Source organism: Prunus persica, chromosome G8, assembly GCF_000346465.2.
Source record: "Prunus persica cultivar Lovell chromosome G8, Prunus_persica_NCBIv2, whole genome shotgun sequence".
In the NCBI taxonomy this organism is placed as follows: domain Eukaryota; kingdom Viridiplantae; phylum Streptophyta; class Magnoliopsida; order Rosales; family Rosaceae; genus Prunus; species Prunus persica.
In genome coordinates, this window is record NC_034016.1 from 2,596,416 (window position 1) to 2,613,380 (window position 16,965).

Genomic DNA, 16,965 nt, shown 5'->3' on the forward strand with positions numbered 1-16,965 from the left:
AAAAGAAAGAGAGGAAGGAAAAAAAAAAGGAGTTATATATATAAGTGTATATATAAAAAGAAAAAAGAAAAAACAACTTCCTTGAGATCGACAAGCAGATCCCCACCGAAATAAATTAATAACTTCACCCTACAACCCATCTTCATAAAACCCTTGTAGAGAATTATTCACCATCGCTCTCTTGTGTGATATATTTTTATTCTTTTTCTTTCGTATCCCCCTCAGCTGTAAGTTGTAATTGTTTTGTTTTTGTTTTAGAGAGAGAGAGAAAAAAAGGGATAGTTGAAGAGGAGGGAGAGAGTAAGACTACTCGTCGTCCTATGCTGGGGGACTCTAGTGTGTTAGGGAGCGCCATCAGCCGCGATGCTACCACCACAGCGGCTGTGGCGGTTCCTGAAGGCGGTGGGGGCGGTGGTGGCTCGAATTCAGGTGAGGACACTTTTAGAGGTGGGGGTGGTGGTGATGATTTGTTAGGGAGTGGTGAGAGGAGCTTTGGCGGCAACCGTTGGCCTCGGCAAGAAACTCTAGCTCTCTTGCAGATACGGTCTGATATGGACGTGGCGTTTCGTGATGCAAGTGTGAAAGGTCCATTATGGGATGAAGTTTCCAGGTTAATTACTATACTAGCTCAGCTAATTAAGACTAATTTTGTTTTTTTGTTTTTGTTTTTGTTTTTGTGGTGATTAATTGGAGTGAGAATTTTGAGCTCTTATTAAATTTGTGTTCATGGGGGTTTGAGATCTGGGGACTGATGAATTTTCATTTCTCTGCTGTCTTTTGTTTGCTTATGATCTATTTCGAGCTCTTCACCTAGTTTACTCTTTCGGGTAATTTATCTTTCTTTTTATTTATTTATAAAATTTTGAGTGTCTTTCCTCTGAGGGAAATTACAGCATGAACAATGGGAATTCATTGCCATGGAGTTGAGATTAAATGATTTTTACTTTTTCATATATTACAGAGAATATTATTGTGCTGAAATGAATAAATTCCACAAACATGGTTTAATTTCACTCTTACCAAGTTAATTAATACAGAATAAATTAATTCTTCCAACTTCCAGGAGAGAGGCTATACAATTTCCATATGTATATATATATATGCTATATATCTGAGTTTCTGGCTTGTATTTTATGTGTGCCAATGCTTTGTTTTGTTGCTGAATTCAAGATGGCAAGTGTACAAACAGATATGGAGCTAATTTATTTTGTGCGGACTGTTGTTTTCATCAGGAAGCTAGCTGCGCTTGGCTATCATCGAAGCGCCAAGAAATGTAAGGAGAAATTTGAGAACGTCTACAAGTACCACAGGAGAACCAAAGAAGGCCGGACTGGCAAGTCCGAAGGCAAGACTTATCGGTTTTTCGATCAATTAGAAGCCCTCGAAAATCAACCTCAGACACCGGGAACTACTCACCATCATCAAGCAAAGCCTCATCATCAATCTACAATGGCTGCGGCCGCGGCAACAATGGCAACAATGGCAAGTACTATTCCATCATCAGCTGCACCACACCCTATAATTAGTAATGTGTCCTCTCAAGCTATTGCCGCACCAACACTCAACCTCGCAGCTCCCAATTCATTCCCACCAACAAACCCTATAGTTCTTCCACCACCGCCGCCAACAACAACAAACCCTACGAATAATCCTCATCATCATCATCACAACACTTTCTCATCCTCTTTCCCAAATATATCCGCTGATCTTTCGACCTCTTCGTCCACCTCCTCTGACGAGGATTTGGAAGGGCGGGCGAAGAGGAAGAGGAAATGGAAGGACTTCTTCCAGAGACTAATGAAGGAGGTGATCCAAAAACAAGAGGATCTTCAGAAGAGATTCTTGGAAGCTATCGAGAAACGCGAACATGAAAAAATGGTGAGAGAAGAAGCTTGGAGAATGCAAGAGATGGCAAGAGTCAATCGAGAACGCGAGATTCTAGCCCAAGAGAGATCCATCGCAGCAGCCAAAGACGCGGCAGTCATGTCATTCTTGCAAAAGATATCCGAGCAGCAGCAAAATCCAAACCAAACCCCGCCACCGGGCCAATCACAAATCAATAACAATTTGCTGCAACTACAGCCACCACCACTAGTGCCTCCTCCTCCACGGCAGCCTGCACCCCAACCACAACCACAACCACAACAGCCCGTGACGAATTTTGACCTTGTTACGAAACCAAACAACAATGGGGAGAATAACAATTTGAGCTCGCCGGCAAGCTCATCAAGATGGCCAAAAGTGGAGGTACAAGCATTGATCAAGCTAAGAACGAGCCTCGATTCAAAGTACCAAGAGAACGGGCCGAAAGGGCCGCTATGGGAGGAGATCTCGGGGGCCATGAGGAAGCTTGGATACAATCGGAGTTCGAAGAGGTGCAAGGAGAAGTGGGAGAACATAAACAAGTACTTCAAGAAAGTAAAGGAGAGCAACAAGAGAAGGCCCGAGGATTCCAAAACGTGTCCCTACTTTCACCAGCTGGATAGTTTGTATAGAGAGAGGAACAAGTTTGATCACAACAATGTGAATCCTAAGCCCGAAAATTCGGTGCCTTTGATGGTGAGGCCAGAGCAGCAATGGCCACCTCCTACTCCGCAGCAGCAGCAGCAGCAAGATCATCAGAACATGGATATTGTTCATCATCATCATGATCATCAGAACCAAGAAGATGATCATCATGATCATCAAGATAAGGAGAATATTATTGGTGGTGATGAAGATGAAGAAGAAGAAGATGATGATGATGAAGAGGATGAGGAGGAGGATGAGGGGGATGGGAACTATGAGATAGTGGCAAACAAGCCAGCTCCAGTGGGTGCAGCAGCAGCTGAGTGAGTTGAGAAAAAGGCCAAGATGGATTGAAAGAAAGAAAGTGGGTCTCAATGTGGGTCAGGTTTTGCAGGGCTTCCGGACGGGTAAGTGGGTCAAATGCATTTGGCGGGTCCTGAATTTTGGGTGGAAGTCTCGATAAGAAAATATACACAAACTGGGAAAGAAAGTTAAAAAACGAAGAGACATGGTGAGGGAGGGAGAGAGGAGGGAAGCTAGGGGTTGATATAGTCAGTGAAATCATAGTTTGTTTATTTTATAATTTATTTTATTTTTTTCTCTAATAAATAAGGTCACGAAGAGGAGATAAAAGGGTCATCAACTTCAAATAATAGACACTGTTAACTAGTGTTGTAATTTTGCTTTTGCTTTTTTTTTGTTCAGGGGATTGGTGGTGTGTAAATGTGAGAAATAGTTATAATTTAGTCTTTGTCGTGGTCTTTTTGTCTTGTTTAATTTGTTTAATTTTCCTTAGCAACAAATCCATTTTTATTTTCTTTCGCATAAATTTTAATTTTTTTCAAATTTGTTACTACTTATTAGTTTCTATTTAAAAAAAAAACGTATATATTATCACAATTAGACTATTTAATTATCTAAATCAATCACATTCTATCACACGTAAAACGAGATTGAGATGGGTGATGACTGAGATGATTCAATAATCACTCTCTCTCTCTCTCTCATATTAGGTTAAGGGTTTGAGTTAATGATGTTGCAGACAAGTCAGAAGATTACAGGGAAACCCTCTATTTAGGGCAGTGATTTATATATATAGTGCAGGAGCTTAAAACGAGGGGACAATTAGGTAACCCTATGGCAACAGAACCTATCCACAGTATGCCAACAGCACATGGAGCCATGGAGCCTTTCATATATAAAGGGGTCCACCAAAAGGAATCTTCATCCTTTCCTTGGTTCGTAGGCCTTACTTATTTACACTGCTGTCTGTCGATGTCGTTTAATTTCAATTCAATTCATGGATGTCAGTACCAGAAAAGGACGAAGGTTCATAGTTTAATGCGCTCCTGTACCTTGTCCTTTTGTTTATTCAATCATTTATTCACTTTGCTAGATGCCTCATCTCAATATCCCTACATTTTCTAAAGAAATTCAGCTACATTTTAGTTTTTTATATGGTCACATGATGAGTCGGTCTCATTAAGTAACATTTTAATTCTCCACTTCAAGGAGTTTGAGATCCAAAATTTCAGTCTAGGCCACAATAAAGAGGAGTTGGGAATTTGGGAGGAGTTAACAAAATATTTCCTAATGTAGTCTAAGTATTTGTGCAAATCATCTACATAATATGTATATATTATCGGTCTAATAGTATTTTTCTTTCACAATTTTGAAAGAGATTTTAAGTTCGTATACTCCTTTTTCAATAATTAAAAAAGAAAACTAATCATCTGTCAGAGGACCGTTATGCTGACTTTTGTTGTTGTTGTAGGTAAAAAATTATTTTTAACCAAAAAAAAAGTAATTTGGGGATTCATAGCTCTCTCTAGTGGAATAATATTACCCTACACTCATGGTAGTGGTTCAATTCTTACTCTTGTTGTAGGTAAAATATCATTTTTTAACCAAAAAAGTACTTTGGGGATTCATAGCTCTCAATAGTAGAATAGTACTTACCCTACATTCATGGTAATATAGTAGAATAGTACTTTGGGGATCTTACTGCCTTCATTAAGAAAATACCGTAAATTTCTGGTATTCGAAGATGTGCCCCACAAATTGATTGGCCTGGCCATACGGATATATACGAATAAATATTCTATTGCCCAATGCTACAGTCTAAGACATAAAAGCTAATGTTATCACCATACATGCAGAAAAGTCTTTCTCCCTCCTCAAATTTAAGTGACAGCATCAATCTCTTTTGGAACGTTATTCACTTTATTGCAGATTGTGGTTCTTTTGATGCAAAAGAAACTCTTATGGCTTTCATTGGTGTTGGTTCCATTTGCGAACCACTTAACCTTACCAAGAAGTGATAGCCTGTAGTCTTGCAAACGTACGTTAATTAGGCAAATTTTGATACATAAAAAACCATCAGAAATATTGTGTCTTCAAACAATCTTACAACTTATGGATTGCCAAATTCTTGTTTGAATTTATTGTCCAAATCTAACATAGAAATAGAAGTGATGATAACACAACTTTATCTAGTGGTATCTGTCTCCATTTGATTGGAGGAGGTCTCATGTTCGACTCACATGAATGACGGGGAGAACTGTATAATATATTTATGATGAGTTTGTTGATACATGGTTATGGCTAGGCTCAGCTTTCTTGTGGGTGTATTGACCGGTTGTAAAATCTTGTAAATAGGTCGTTTATGCAACAAAACAAAAAACTTATTTCGGAAAAATTAGAGAAATATCTCTTAGACTCATTTTTTTATTGTGCCTTGTTTCGGAAATTGATTGTCTTGTGCCTTAGACCCATAATTTGAAGCATTAATTTTGTTTCATAATGATAGAATATTCTGATAGGAGTCTTCATAGAAAACACATTAATGGCAGGGGTGCCAAACAAATTCTTTATTGCTTCCATGTGTTTGTACATACATGACCTGCAGGGAAATGGAAGAACAAAGAGGATTAGATTGGGTTTTCTATTTAAATTAGTGGATTGAGTGCAAGTTTAAGATCTGGGGGAAAGGACTGTAGAAAACCCTCTTCACAAGGTCACATTATATCTGTCTGTGTAAGTCATGATAAAGAAGTAGAACACATATGCACACAACAAGCAAAGCATCTATCACCACATCTCACGTCCTAGGCTTAGAGTACCCTAAAGATAAGCAAAATCCATTTGGCAAAGGTGAAATTTGTTCAGATTATTTTTCACCAACAGAATCTGTAGATATCTATTGATGTGTTTGATCTTATGGTTGTTCAATCTGTCACGAAAACCAGTACATCCTTTTGAGTGATCAAGCTGTAAAGATCCCATCGTCATCTTATGTGCACATAGTTTTTCAATGTTAAGAATTTCTTTATTATACTGTCTTTCAACGATTAAAACTGTCTATATTTTACGTCATCTTTCAAAAATTATCTATACAAAAAATCATTCCCACCAGAAATTGTTTGATCACTATAATATGTACACACAAAAAAGTAGTTCATTAGATAACATAAAACTAATACAAAAAGTGGATATGCTTAGATAAGTTTTGAAAGAAAACCTAAAAACTTAACAATATTCTAATCATTAGTTTATTGGCCAGATATAAGATCTTCTTATTTTAATGGATTTTGCTTTCCCCACACTCAAAATGGGTTATTGTCATTGTCCAGTGGAGGGTAACGTGAAAGTGCCATGGATCATGTGGGAAAAAGGGGCTTGGAATTGCATGGAGTTTAATAACTTGAAGAAAATAGATACATATGTACAAGAAGCTTCAAATCCCACAGAGTTTTAGTTTTGGCTTTTTGTGTGTAGGGGTGGGACTAGAACACACACATATTTCTTTTCATTATACACGCACAAAACGGTTCAGTTGCGGACTCGTGAAGTTTTAACAAAGACAACTCCAAATGAGAGTTTATAAATGTTAAGCAATGATCAATTAATTTTCTGAGTTTGTTAGGTCGATATCTGTTCAAAAATGTTCTCTTGTTAAACTGTTTGATAACATAAAAATATTTTGTTATTAAATTGTGAATTTGAATCATTGATCATCTAGATTCTTGCTTGTGATCCAAATTAATAGCTTGACGACATAGACATCTATTTTACATGCGACATTATTAACATTGCTGTCCTTTGGTGGAGAAATTGTGGATTGGAGATTTGTCATTCAACAGAAGTTTTGTCAAACAACATGAAGGTGTTATAATTGCAAGATATTCAGTCACATTCTACATTCCATTTAGGGGGATTGGGATTTGTTGGGAAGCTTCATCTAAAAGTCCTATATATGCAAATACTTGGACTATTGACCAACTCATTTTAACCAAGCAAGTAAGAGTAAGAAAAAAAAAAATTTCAAGCTGTTCTCTTGCTCGTCTTTTGAATATTACTTGCTGCGAGATCTATGAAATCAAACGATCATATTATTTTAGTGTCGAAGTTTTGTGAGTTGTTCTTAAGCTGTCAACAAAGCGGTAACAAAAAAAATTTCCATGCGCCGACATGGATGGATAAATATTTCTGAACTTTCCAGTTGAAACTGGAAAATATATTTTATGCACCACACGTGGAACCCATTGTGGTGCCCGTCCATTTGATCTTTTCTTATTTTAATCAAATATTAATATTAATATTTTTTTTTTTATAGATGAAATCAAATTATTCATATTAATGAATCTTATTTTGATTGAATTAGTGGAAGTTAATTATAAATTTAATTTTAAAATTTTCTCATTATTGTATGTATGTGCTGTCTATGCGAGACAAGTGGATGTGGTAACAACAAACTTGATGCTCCTCCTGAAAGATGCCCATTTCGTTGGATTGGCTCAGGTATTTGGTATGCTTACAAGTGGTCCTGAGTTCAAACCTCATGATACCCGTGTGTGTGAGTTTCACGTTTATTCCTTTTTAACTTTAACAAAAACAAAGACAGATGCCCATTTGGCGCATTTGTTTTAATATTCACACGTAGTTTTTGCTATTTGCAAAGCTTGAAATTCGAAATGGGTTTTGATACGATTGAGTTTAAGATATCAAAGACAAGGAATAATCAAAGCCACATGTACAGCCAAATATGGAGTCGACGGCTGCAGTTTAAACTAAATTGAATTGAACACCAAACTTGGCTTAAAAATAATACAAAATTAGTGAAACACCCATTCCTAGACATGAAACTATAAATATACCCTACGCAATTTAAAACATAGAAACACACCCAAAATAAACCCAAAAATCAACAATTGTATATTTTTTAATTTAATTAATAAGATGAAATATCTTTATTACCCTTTTTAGCATTAAGTTAGTTTTGGATCTCGTTTGAAGCCTCCCTCAGGTTTGAAGCATCAAGCCCTCCCTCAGGTTTGAAGCCTTAAGCCCCTCTCCTGCTTCAAACCACCATCTCTCCTTTGTTCTCTCCCTTCTTCCCTCTCTATGCCTTCAAAGTAAACCAAATAGTCTCAAAGCCATGGACCAACACAAGACCGACGACAATCTCCGTTACGTAGGTGGCCTCACACGTGTTCTCGCCGCCGATGCCTCCATTTCCTTTGCAGGTTTGTTCCATCTGCTTCAATTCGTTATTTTCATTTTGATTTTTGCTAAATTTACTTGAATTTCTACTTGATTTCTCTTTCGCATGCACCAACCCCGACGGATCGCCGATGTCCACCGACGATATATTCCAAAATGGCCAGATCTGTCTTGTGTTCCTGATTTTCAACCTGGATCTCTTCTTCGCAGATGCCGTCGACGATGATTTTTCCATAGCCAAAGGGGCTGAAGCTTCCTCTTCCTCTCTGCGGCCGCCATTGAAGAAGCTCTTCTTTGAAGAGCGGAATACGCCGAACTCGGCAATGTCGTTTTAGTATACAATTTGTTATCTGTAAGTCATATGAGCAGTTGTTAACTTCCAGTAAGTGGTATGAACAGCTGTTATACTGTTCATACCCTGCAACTGAGTTGATTTAAATAACATAGTAATAACAGTGTACTTCTATGACATAGTATTAACAGATTTTCAGTAACAAAGCATGCTCTATATTTTGCTCTATATATGGCTGTGCACTTGAAGTTTATGATATGCAAAATGTGATTTTTATATTAGGACAATAGTTCTATGACATAGTATTAACAATGTACTTCTGTGACATAGTATTAACAGTGTACTTGTTTTTTCCTTGTAAAGGTATTTCCTTTTGCCTTTGCGATTGTATCTGGTGAAACTATGGACAATTGGAGGTGGCAGCAAAGGATATCGAATCTCTTGTTAGGGTTTTTTGGATTTTTTGTATGAAATGGTATTTACAATGTTTTTGTATGAAATTGTATTAAGAATGTTTTTCTATGAAATTGTATTAACAATATACTTCTATAGCATGGTATTAACAATGCACTTTTATGACATGGTATTAATAATGTACTTTTATGACATGGTATTAACAATGTACTTCTATGATATGGTTTGCGGAGGTTTGATGGAGAATGAAGGGTCGTGGGGACAGACCCTTGGTTTTCGTGATTTTTTATTTTATTTTATATTAAGTTTGGGTTTTTTTCAAAAAAAATCTAATATGGGCTCGCTGAGCTTGTTTTGGGTTCTTTTGGGAATTTTGTGTTGGGCTTATTTTAAGTTAATCAATGGCAGAGATGTAATTTATACGAACTTCAATACTAATTTTATATGTAGTAAATGGTTTTTGGGTGTGTTTCTAAAGTGCATTCTATGTAGGTTTTTTTATAATTACAGCCCCTATTTTGGGTATATTACTAAAGCTCCCAAAAATAATGACGACGGCAGTGAACAATTGTTCATATTTTTCTAGATTTGCCACAGTTTCTTGTTCATATATACATATGCAAACCCATAAATCACATTATTAATAATATATAAAGGATTTTGGGGGTAATTTATATTGTGTAGTTTGCAGTACTGTAAAGATTCTTTACCTTTTGGAATTAATGTGAACGACCATATATCATGATCAAGTATAATAAGGCGGCTTGCCAGCTGACCACCACAAGGCTCCATTGCAACTTGCAATTTCAAGTAACATTATGATGTGTGAGTGTGGATATATATTGTAGTGAAATTCATGAGTTCTTAAAGGGTTTAATTCCAAGAGTTTAATTTGAATTGATATGTTGTGGGACATATAAAAAAGGTGTTATACTCTTAAGGATAATTTAATTAATGCAATCAAAAGCCCCCACCCCCACACTACCCCACAAAGAAAAAAGTGAAAAATAAAATTTATTTCATGAAAAGAGGTATTCAAAGTAAAGAATGGTTGGCCTTATAATTGAAAAAATAAAGAAAAGAATTACGAAAATTCTAGCCCCCTCTGTCGTAAAAAACATTCTACATTCGTTTTCACTTTGAGGAGGGAGAAAGCCATTGTTCTTCCTCCCCTTTCCTCTTCTCCCTTCCTCATTTTTCCTCTTTCCCCAATTTTCAAAGACAGAAGGTTTCCCTTATTTGTTTTCGTTCTGTAAATATTTTTCTCCACTCATTGAAGGCGGATGCGTCTCATTATTAGATTTCCACTTGCGTTTTGGTGTCGTATCTCTTCACCGTCCTTTTTGCAATTTCTTTATGTTTAGAATAAGTCGCATAGACTCTTTGGGTTTTCTATTTAGTTTTTGCCTCTCCTTTTGTGAGAGTTTTTCATATTTTCTTTGTGAGAGCTATTCATCTATCTTTTGTGAAATCTTTTCACCTCTCCTTTGTAAGAATTTTATTTGTATTGTTATGACTTGATTTTTTTGAAGCTTTATCTTCTTTTTTTTTTGCTCTGAGTTTGCACTCTTAGAGTTTCTTCAACCCTGCGTGATCGTTAGTAGAGGAGCCCCATAGTGTCTTAATTTTGATGTTAGATTGCTCCATTATTGTAATGGTTCATTGTGGCTGGTTTGTAGGCCCTTTGTGGTTAGTGACTTTTTAAATCGAATTATAAATGCAATCCCATAATTTTTAGAAAAGAAAAAACTGTCCTTATATTAAAATGGTCATTTTGTCCCAATAATGCAATATTTTTAATACAAAAGGTTAGCATTATTCCCTATTCTTTAATGCTAACAAGCCTTTCACTTCATATCATTTTCTGCCTACAGTTTCTGAGCTTGCCTTCTTTTATAATAATATTATCATATTTAGGTTGTTACTTGTTCCCACAATTTAGTGCATCTAGGTCAAATAAAGAGGCAACACTATACATAGCTTAATTGGGACCCCAAACTCAGGTTGAGTTGCAGATCATATATGATGGAAATGTATACACCTTCCAATCAAATAGGGTCATTCTAAAGGAGAATATTTTGGCACCAAGGATTGACCAAATGAAAATTGATCAAATCTTGATGCTATCCAAGAGTCACTTCAGCAAACAATGTTTTGCCTCAGGAATCAAGACCATAATCACTTTAGCTATAAGCGAGAGTTTACTTAGGTAGATGCTTAGACCAGTTTGTAATTCAACTTTGATGACTTTGAGGCATCTAATTATTTACATAATATGCATATAACAATTAAACCTGATGACTTTGAGGCATTGAACTAATTAATCTTCTTTTTTTAAATTATAATTGGTGTGCATAATTTAGAAGCTAGCGGCCACTTCTACGCGGTATAAGATCAAAACAGGCTACCTTTTCGTGGTACTATCTACTATGTAGATGTGTGATGTGTGAAAATGACTTGTCTCATTATATATCCAGGACTTTATTATAAACCATCAAGTTTAAATTAGGACAATCACAGTCAGCCTGATGCAATATGATTGCTAAAAAACATAACATTATGCTTCACTATCTAAAGGTTGACTCAACTTTCAATCCACTTGCTGGTTTCAATCGCTAAATATTAAGAGTAATGTTACAATTATCACATTTGTATTCCACATTTGTATACCACATGATGTGGCATGTTCATATCATATGCCACATCAACTAAATCAATGAAGTGTATATTAATAAAGAAAATTTAATTAACAATTTTTTTTAAGTGTTAATAAATCATAAAAGAAAAGAAAATGTTAAATAATTTTAATTGATGTGACTGTCTGTTTGTGCAAATATTCTCACGCGAGAATATTCGCTTGAAGATCCTTCAATCTTTGAACTTCCTTATCTTTCTTTCTCAATTCCAGTAAAAAAGACCTGAGTAAATAAACTACACCTGAGGGGTGTTGGCCAAAGGTCGTTCGATGCCTAAGTTTAATTGACTCTAGGTGAAACAATAGCTAAAAAGGGTATGGATAAGATTTCTCTAGGGTGAGAACCGGGTGGCCGGATTCGTGTGTGGTGGTTGGAGCTTTGTGGAGAAAAAATGGAGAAAGGGACGGCATGAGAGAGAGAGAGAGAGAGAGAGAGAGAGAGAGAGAGAGAGTGTGTGTGTGTGTGTGTGTGTGTGTGTGTGTGTGTGTGTGTGTGTGTGTGTGTGTGTGTGTGTGTGTGTGTGTGTGTGTGTGTGTGTGTGTGTGTGTGTGTGTGTGTGTGTGTGTGTGTAGGCTTTTCTCAAGTAGAAATTGGATTACCTTGAATGATAAATGAAGCCATGTATTTATAGGAGCCTCAGAGGCTAGGGTTTTGCAAAAAATAAAACTTTTATTATGAATGAGTTTATTCTTTCCCCAAATTGTAGAGATTGAGTCCATTAGAGATTTGATTGGGATCAAATCTCCTAATTTGATGATGACAATATCTCTTAATTAGGATAATATTTAAATTGGTGGTATTATCTTATTAAATAAAGATAATATCCCATATTTAAGATATTATCCCTACTTTTAGTATTAATTATGTCATATTCCGGGATCGCCTCCGCCGTAGCACGATATTGTCCACTTTGGGCCCCTCTATCTGCCTCACGGTTTTGTTTCTGGAAGCTCACGAGCAACTTCTCAGTGGGTCACCCATCCTGGGATTACTCTAGCCTCAACTTGCTTAACTTCGGAGTTCTCATGACTTCGAAGCCAGTGAGCTTCCAAAAGGCCTCGTGCTAGATGGAGATGGGCATATACATATAAGGCACATCACTCCCTCTCCGTTGGTCGATGTGAGATGTAATAAATTAATTGGCTCAATTAATTAACCTAATGGATATTCTTTTTATCCACGTGGCGTCTTGCGATTGGAGACGAAAATATTTGCTCCCACAAATGCCCCCTAGCTTCTGCATGATGCTTATGTGACATGTATGAGATGAAATTATTTTTCGAACTCTCCAAATGTGTCTGGGCTTTCTTTAGTGAGTTGGACTCCTTTTGCAGATTGGGTTCTCAATTAGAGTGGGCTTTTGACTTTTCTTAGAGTTGGGTTCCCAGTAAGAATGAGCTTGCAATTCCTTCTTGACCCAGGTTGCCCAACCAATATAACGCATGGCTCATTTTCGCTCTTCTACAAATTATGAATTTTACTTCTCTACTTTCTAGCTTGAGAGATATCTTGGAGAATTTGCACTGCATGTTGAAGAGTGGAGTTGCCGTGCATCCCAAGGTAAGTTGAGCACGTATATATATATATATATATATTTTTTATTCTTTGTCTTATCTTTTTTTTTGCGGTGAGGACTAGCTGGGTAGGACCTGGCAGGTTGTAGTCGTGACTGGCGATCGGAGACAACAGGAGCGGTGATGGTCACTAGTGGGTGGCGGAGTGGTCGGCTGGTTGCTGCAGTGAAGACCTGGGCAGCGTCTTGGAGGGCCAACGTGGTGCTAGAGCAGTGCGACACAGGCTTGGGCTGGAGGGAGCGGGCCAGGCAGACGAGATGGACCTCGTGTGCTGCACTGGTGGGGGGTGCGTTGGATTGGAGCTGGGACTTGTGCGCTACATGGTCCTGGCTTTACATTTATTGCTCCTTGCGACTTAGGCTGCAAGCTCACAACTTGGGCTTTTTTTTTTCTTTTTTTTTTTTTTTTGGTATTCTGACTTACATAATTTTCTTTTCATCTTGTAGTTGTCTATTCATTATGTCTTCTGAAGGTGGTAGCAGGTCACCAAGCTCTCAAGTGCCTTTGTATTTGCGGGGAGGTTACAAAGTGCACAAGAAGAGGTTTGTGGCTAATCTACACCATGTGACATCTGAAGCTCAGTTGTAGAAGTGGAGGGCCACTTATGCCTCTGCCATTCTAGATGATGTGCATGTTAAGCTGATGGAGCCTTTAACTGATGATGTGCCTTGCATGGATGTGAATGATCCAAATGCTAGAATCATCACCTTCCATCCCTTTTATTTTTTCTTGAGCTTCACGTCCCCGCTGTCAAAGCTTTTTAAAAAGATGTTCTACGCCATGGAGTGTGCTCCAAGTCAGTGTACTCCGAACATTTATCGGGCGATCATGTGTTTTGAGAATCTGAGCCGTTTCTTCAAGCTAGAGCTGACGGTGCGAGAAGTAAGATGCTACGAGAAGTATGCTCAAGTTCGCATTTGCCATGCCAAAGTATTTGACAACTTTAGCCAAAGAGGTCACGTGTGGCATGACAATGTGCTAAAAGTCAGCAGACGGTGGGAAGGCAATGTTGGCGATGGTCTTTTTGTTCCCATCACCTACTGTAACAGTACGTTATTTTGTTGTTTTGATCTGCTTCTTTTTATTTGACTTCATTTAAGTGTGACTGACTAACTTCTATCTTCTGCTTGCAGTGGATGACATCTGCAAGAGGCTGGACCTTGGGCTAGACATGTCTAAGGATGGCCAGGCTCTAAACATTCCTGCGAGGATCCGGAGGAAATTGGTGGTCTGCTTCCTGCTCAGAATGTCGAGAGATGGAAGCAGAGTGATTCAGATTCTCTTGATTTGCCAACTGGACAGGATGAGTGTTCTGCAGAACCCCCCTTAAAAAAAGAAAGCTGATGTCAAGTCTTTAAGAAATTAAGCTGCTTCATTGTGGGCGAATGATGTGTCTCCGTTGAGGAAGAAGCCAAAGCTCTCATCTACTGAGAAGACACAAGTAAGAGCTGCTCCCCCTTCATCTGCTAGGGTTAAGCACCTCGTCGAGGCAGACAACAAGAAGGTTGGCTGTATGTGAAACATTCGGGACGTTCCACTCAAGCCTTCTGCTAATAAGTTTGGAAGCCGTGATTTGCTCCGTGAAGTGGTCCGCTTGCTAACTAGTTCATCTGCTTAGAGGCAAAGAGATGCTGATATTCCTTTCCGAGGTACAAGTCGTTTGCACTAGTCAGCGGATGGAGATTGAATTGGGAGGTCTGCTTATCCACCTAACCATCACAATCGAGCTGTTGAGTCATGAGCAATCAAGTGTGGAGTTAATTCAGTGTCGTTGACTCATTTGAAGGTGAGGATGGCAGCGGCTAAAAAGGTAAAAGAGTCATCTGCCCGAGCGAAGGTTTCCTCTGCAATGTCAGCAGTTGATCCCAAGGTGGACAAGTCCAGCCCTACAGGGGATGCGGGTATGTTTGGTCTACTGAAGATGAACTTCCTGTCAAGCTCATCTACTTGTGTCAAGCTGGTTGATCATATCCATCAGGCTGGCAATCTTGATACCTTTTTAAGTATTTCTTTGGAAAAACAAAAGTAAGCGACTGTTCATTTGCTTAAAAAAAATGAGTAGTTTTTGCTGTTGAGACTATCCAAAACTTATCTGTTGTTGCCCCCTCTTCTGCTTAGCTCAGTGAGTTGGAGAAGAAGAATGCTGTTTGAGTAGCAAGCTCTTGGCTGAGCAGATCCGTTATGAAAATAAGACGTCTGAATTAAGTGTGATGATATATGAGCTGAAAAGTACCCTTGTTGAGAAAGATTCTGAACTTAGCTTTTATGCTACTAACTTGGTTAGTCGAAAAGATGCATACTTCCATCTTGAGCGCAAGAATGTTGACATCTCTCTCAGTTATGACAAGCCTCTGGCTAGGTTTGGCGCATATCACAAGACTTCTGAAAAATCCAAGCTTGAAGCTATCACAGATGTGTACAAGCTGGGCTACTTGGATTGCACAAACGGTTTACTTTTTTCTATGCCATTGGAGGTGAAGACATCAAGGCACTCTGCCCTGACTTGCTCCTAGTTCAAAGTGAACAAGCCAATATTGCGGATGTGGAGGGAGCTTAAGAGCAGATGGCTGAAGAGACGGTAGTCAAAGAGGAAGAAGCAGAGGAGGGCGCAGCTGATGAGATGGCGGCAGGTGTCGCGGAGCAAATAGGTGGAGCTGCTGAAGGCATAGCTGATAATGTGAATGCCAAAGAGACTGCAGATCAGGAGTCTCCTGCCGGTGTCTCAAAGTAGATGAAGACTCCTTTATTTTTTCAAATTTTTTAGTCTGCTTTCTTGTTTAGAATAATTGGTCTTATTTGACAATATTTTTTTTATTGCACTTAGCCGATTGGTCACTTTGTATAGATATATATATATATATATATAGTTTTCGTTGAGGGATCTCTCAAATAAGTTTATTTGAGGGACACTCTTGTAGGGCCCATTATATATTGTATTTCACTAATCCAAACGGTCTATTTTGTAGATATTCATTCAAAGATCATCTTTACAAAAAATCACTTGAATCCGTTATCATTTGACCATTCAATTAAATTATTAAAATTTAAGTACTTTCTTGAAATACCGTGTTCATTGATTTTGTTGGTCTCAATTAGATGCCTTAATGATTTTCAATTTGTCTGATTTTTTGCAAAGATGATCAATGAATGTAGACTTGAAAAATAAACGGTTTGGATCGTTGAAAAAAAAAAATCGTAAAGTACTCTAAAGGTTACCCCTCAAATAAAATTATTTGAAGAATCTCTCAATGGAAAGAGACTATATATATACATATGTCATATATAATATGGGTTCGATTAATAAGAACATGATTATTAATTTGTTCCAAGTTTTGTTCATTTGGCCACATGATGGGAGCTTTTGTTTTTGTTTTTGCAAGTATTGCAAGCATATAAAATATTATTAATTTTTAGTAAAAAAAAGTTAACTATATTGTTAGAAAACTGAACAATCTTTCATTCCTAATACTACACAAACCAATATGGGAATGGGAGAACAAATAGTTTTTTCGATCCTTATTTCTTAGCGTTTCCAAATATGGGAATGAACATCTTCCATTCAAATCTTATGAAATTAGACATGGGAAGTTCATTCCCAATAAGTTTAATCCGGAAACCAAACAAACCATTAGAATTTAGGAACTGAAAGAACTCTAAAGAAACCCAAAGTTCTAATTCTTAACCATAATAAGTTGTGCCCTTCCTTTTTACTGCCCCTTCCATACCTGTTAATTAAAAACATGATGTCTTGGTTGATCAAGATTCAGGATCGATGAGGAAAACGGTTATGTCACTATGTGGGGAAGTCAACAGATGTGGATACATTGATATATAATTGAAAGAATTATTATTTGAGAGCACAGAAGATTCCTTCCATATGGTGGTAGGGCCTTTTAAAAAGGGAAGCTGATGCTGGCATGCTGTAAGAAGCCACCTCCTGGAAAGTGGAAAGGGCTCACTGCTTTGTCCCCCTCAATTT

The 16,965-nt window shown here is 37.7% G+C and overlaps 1 protein-coding gene across 1 annotated transcript; it reads left to right on the forward strand.

Annotated features, from left to right (window-relative positions):
* LOC18768412 (trihelix transcription factor GT-2) lies at positions 1–3,326 on the forward strand. The gene is made up of 2 exons (XM_020570145.1): positions 1–610; positions 1,233–3,326. The coding sequence occupies exons 1-2, from the start codon at positions 321–323 to the stop codon at positions 2,833–2,835; spliced, it is 1,893 nt and encodes a 630-aa protein (XP_020425734.1). The 5' UTR covers positions 1–320; the 3' UTR covers positions 2,836–3,326.